The following is a 4,662-nucleotide window of genomic DNA, read 5'->3' as shown; positions in this document are numbered from 1 at the left end:
TATCATGTTAAAGTCTGATGAATCGGCGGGTACGCCAGAGATGCCACCAGTAGAAGGGTCACCATTAGTCTAAAAATTTGTAGGATTTTGAGGCTCCACTTTGGCAAGATTGCCCTGGTGCTGTGCTCGCTTATGACCTTTTCCTTTTCCCAGCCTTAAATTTTCTTGGCGATGAGGCAAAGTTGCACGTTACAGTTCAGGTTGTATAGTGGAAGGTGACCAACCTTGCTGTAAAAATCTTCTGACTGGGAATCGTCTCAGCTGTCTCACGGTGGCGAGCCGGGCTGTAAATAGCAGAAATTTAATGTGATGGGTTGACACCCCAACCTTTGCATCGTGCTTTGTACTTAGCAATGTCAAGTTTTTGATATATGAGGAGCGTGTTTCTCTCACCCGGTGGGCAAATTGAGTCATATACTCAGCGGCACTTTCGTCAATTTCTTGTATTCGGGGTAAATTCGTTATGAAGGTTATGAATGTCACGATACGCACAAACTTCCTTTGGGTTGAAAAGTGCTACTTCCTCTCTTGTTTCGTTCCGGATGTGGGCGGACCGTCATTACGCAAATACGCGTAGGGGCTGCGACAATCGACTCTGAACGGCTTGAACGGTAAGGAATTTGTGATTTGGGCAAGTGGCAACGTAATCATTGCGGTTGTAGTAACAAAACATGGGCTGCTTGAGCTTGGTCAAGATCATTTGTTGATGTGAATGGCTTCATGGGTCATTCGACTGGATGTCAAAGCCGTTACCACCTAGAGAAAAAAGAACGGCGTCTGTGACTCGTGCAGCGAAGAGACTGAGCACTGTCAGTATCTCCTCCTTCTCAAGACTCGGCTTTGTCGTGTGTCGCTGGGTGGCGGGCGATGTGGAGCTCTGTCAGAATTCGGAGACCGTTCATTGCAGTTTACCTTAGCATCCCCACCGAGAATTAAATCGGTCGAAACACTTTGTACTGGCAAGAGGACAACCTCTATTTTCATCTGGATCACGTCCTCGCGAGTAATGTGACTATGCTACTCGCCATGTGCTTGAGCGATTTCACCGAATTGCAACGATAGAACGGATTAAACAGAAAGGACAAATTCGACATTTGCATTACCGTAGAATGCGCTAGTCTTCTATCCATCAATCCATGTCGGAACGACAACTTTACATTAAATTTTTTCGTACGGGATCATGTCATGGAGCAGCTTTACACCGATCGACTCAATGGGGATATTAAAGCATCGACTCAAAAAGATTTACTCCAAAGATGTGATTATACTGTTACGAGACTTTGCTCAAGACGCAGAAAGATGGCGAGCAGCAACGATCCAAGCTTTATATGTTCAGACGGAGCAAAAGGTAGGATTGAGGTACTCTTACTTCTTTGTTTAAACATAAAATCAAACAAGTGAAGAAGACGACGTTTTATCTGCTGAAGCTCGCGACAATCTACGTGGAAGGAACTTGATGCTGTCGAGAAATCCAATTGTGTGCAAGATGTGATAGGACCGACTTCCTAATACTTGCTTGTGATGTTATGTTTATGGAAAACCCTTTGGATGATTAAGTAGGCAACTGCACAAAAGTCCCTTTGTTATTTGTTGAAGTCCTACTCTTCTATTATTCTTCTTTGAAAGTCCCATCCAGATTATCTAATACGATGTAAGTTTCACAAATGGTCTAGAGTATAATCTGTTTCGTGCCGTTCCAGATGCATACCTATAAGTTTAAGATATTGTTTGTTTCATTTTCTCCTGATGCCTTGCTATAGCTTCTTTTATTTTGTTGAGTTTTGCGCCCGCTTTCGTTCCTAATCTTGAACCAATCGCTTTAAATATTTCACGTGCTGGATGTTTCCTTGGTTCCCACGAAGTTCTGGATAGCCATGCCACTTCACCAGATATTATTTCTTGCAATATACTTGTCTCTTCTTGGGCAAGGCCTCCACGATATACAACTCTTCCTTAGTTCCTTCATCCAGAATTATCGGTGCTGGTTTTGATATAGGTATCGAATGAAATTGCTTTGGATTTCTTTGTATAGCTTCGGTCGAGCCACAATAAATACATAATGGACTCGATCCATCGATTAAGGTAATTGAGCTTCATGGCATTGTCGATTGATGATTTGTATAATCTCGAATGGTACGATAAAACGCGACACAAGGTTGGAATTTCTGTTACTTTAACGAGCTTTGCATGCTTCAATGTCATTTTTCATGTTGCCAGTAGCGCCACGTCCTCGAGATTGACATTCATATCCAATCTCTTCGTACCATATTATGCTTTGCATCTTGCTTTAACCTTGGCAACTGAAGCACTGGAGCTTGTTTCAACGCCAGTCTGTTGACTATAAACGCTGTATGCTGTTTCTCTCTCCCACTTCATGTCGTGGTCATTCACCGACTCACTCATTGGGTGATGTATCCGTATTAGCCGTCTTCACCTTAGACCTCGAGACCGCATACGCCCTTTTTTTTCGTACCGCTTTGGTACCCCTTGTATAGTTTTTACCGCAGTCGCTGTGCGATAAGTGAATCCATCCCTTCATAACAAGTGTTGCACAAACTTGTTCAATGACGCTTGCTCTACCTGATAAGTCCGAATGATGCAATGTTCAGTGGTTTTGCTCCAGGTTTCAAGACTAAAGCGAGTTCAGGCGGCAGTGTGTCTGATATTTTGATTGAAAGCACATCTTTGTACTCTATAGAACATTCTTTAATCAGTGTTTAATGCTTTTTTTTAATTCGAATGCTGCTGTGGTTTAAAGTATTCATGTTTGCGTTTTGTCATCCGTCTCTCACATACTATCCTCTTCTTGACACAACATGCTGGAAAATTTGTTCGACTTCTAGTTTTCTCAATCAAATTGCTAGAATCATGACTTCCTAAAGATGACATACGATCACTCTTTTCAAATCTCATCAGTCATAGCCGCGTATTTGAATATCCATACATTTTACTGCAACGTATATTTTATCTCGTTCACTTCCCCAGTTGACGTTCGCATGCCATCAAAACCTTCCACTCATACTTTCACATGACGTCCTGATCAATTTTCGGCCGGAAAACTATGTTCGTAGCTCTACAATCATTAAGTATTCGCGCACTACTTTTGTTCAGTTTTGTACTTTGTCCCCATAAGCGTAGTGGACATTTTCTTCGTTGTTTTACCTCAACACTTCTCCTTTTTCAATTTCTAACATATCCTCTTTCATCATTATGTTTTTTCATTTAAAAAATTCCTGCTTCACCAGATGTCGAATTTGTGATCGATCTGATTCCCGCGTTCCCTATACTACTTGTCGCCTTGACTGCGTTCACTGACCAGCATAATGTCACGTTTTTCGCAGTTGTAGCACGTCATGCTTTTTCTGTTGCTATCAATCCATCGGGAATTAATTCTTCGTCAGATATTCATGTTGTCGACCTCCATACTCCCATCTTCCTGTCGCGGTGGGTTGTGGTATTCCAACTTCTTTTGCTTCGATATTGGGGCTGAACGGGAGTGCTTCCAAAACTTCGTAATCAGATTTGGCCGTAATCTGACACCACATCTATATACCTTTTCAAGATAAACGTATCATGATCGTTTGCCAGCCCAATCGATTGACATTTGCATTGCTTTCACTTTGTAGTCGTACTGCCGCAAAAGCGCGTCCATAACCACATAAAGCGCGGGTTGGCTAGAGTATATCCTTTCACTGCAGGGGATTCTGGAGCCCTGGGAGTGGCTGGTTATGCCACGGAGACTGTCTCTTACACGCAACGTTCAGACGACTGGTGATAGAGCTGTTCATCTTCTGGTGCACCTATGATCCTACACAATTCAACGATACACTCATTTACGATCGTGCAGAACACAAGACACCAGAAGACCAGGTTTTGTTTACACTGCAAAGCAGAAGTCGCGGGCAGATTCCGCGAAGATAGTGACCATTTTCGATTGACCAGTGACTCTTGTAGAATTAATTATAGGAAGGAGTGGCTCATCCCAACCAACTTATGCATAGATACTCTGCAAACTATGCCGACATGGCACAACACATCGCCATTCTCTTTTAAAAGGATGCAAAGTGGCGATCTTTAAGGTCGCAAACGAAAACCTCATGCGAGCCCCCAGTCCGGCTATCAAATTCAAATCGGATCTTACGCGTAAAGTTTGATGATCAGGCTTTGCGATTGGCTATCCTTTTTTCCATGCAGATGTCAATCGGTACAAACGCGTTTGTGTGTTGCGAGCTGAAAGCTGTCTTCTTGGTGACAAGGAGCAACGCGCATTAATGTATGCCATTTCCAAGTTCCATATATAAATGCTTGGTTGTAATCCTTTTGTGGTCATGGCAAATCATGAGTCGTTGCGCACATCGACATCACTGTTACATCTTTCGCTGGGAATGATGGAATGATGATCCTTCTTTGCCGAATAGACATAGGAGGTAAAGTATAAACCGGATCGAATTGTTTTAGTGGCGGATGCGCTTGGTGCCGTTCTGGCCTTGAAAAGTCGTATTTTATATTGGTGACGTCGCGCATTGATAAGACGATACATACAGCGAGCGGGTAAGACGCATAATGTATTGTGCTGCGAGCTTTGTGAAGCAAGTAGTCAAACCACCCAGATGTCGCTTTTTCAAAGCGCACTGCTATGCCTTAACCCAGGTTTACTGTGAC

The 4,662-nt window shown here is 42.9% G+C and overlaps 3 protein-coding genes across 3 annotated transcripts; 1 reads left to right on the top strand and 2 right to left on the bottom strand.

Moving 5' to 3' along the window:
- Window positions 1-479: 479 nt before the first annotated feature.
- Window positions 480-722, bottom strand: PHALS_11949 (uncharacterized protein; the record flags this gene model as incomplete). The annotated part of the gene is made up of 2 exons (XM_024727404.1): window positions 480-603; window positions 667-722. 2 exons carry the CDS (start codon window positions 720-722, stop codon window positions 480-482), a joined length of 180 nt encoding a protein of 59 aa, XP_024577984.1.
- A 458-nt stretch (window positions 723-1,180) lies between these two features.
- PHALS_11948 (uncharacterized protein) lies at window positions 1,181-1,457 on the top strand (the record flags this gene model as incomplete). Its single annotated transcript, XM_024727402.1, has 2 exons — window positions 1,181-1,348; window positions 1,428-1,457. The coding sequence occupies 2 exons, from the start codon at window positions 1,181-1,183 to the stop codon at window positions 1,455-1,457; spliced, it is 198 nt and encodes a 65-aa protein (XP_024577983.1).
- Window positions 1,458-3,386: 1,929 nt separating this feature from the next.
- Window positions 3,387-3,652, bottom strand: PHALS_11947 (uncharacterized protein; the record flags this gene model as incomplete). The annotated part of the gene is made up of 2 exons (XM_024727401.1): window positions 3,387-3,545; window positions 3,620-3,652. 2 exons carry the CDS (start codon window positions 3,650-3,652, stop codon window positions 3,387-3,389), a joined length of 192 nt encoding a protein of 63 aa, XP_024577982.1.
- Between the last annotated feature and the right edge of the window lie 1,010 nt (window positions 3,653-4,662).

This window comes from Plasmopara halstedii (genome assembly GCF_900000015.1).
Source record: "Plasmopara halstedii genome assembly, contig: Scaffold_555, whole genome shotgun sequence".
Taxonomy (NCBI): domain Eukaryota; phylum Oomycota; class Peronosporomycetes; order Peronosporales; family Peronosporaceae; genus Plasmopara; species Plasmopara halstedii.
Note: the sequence above shows the minus strand (reverse complement) of the source record. Positions and strands in the feature narration are given on the sequence as shown.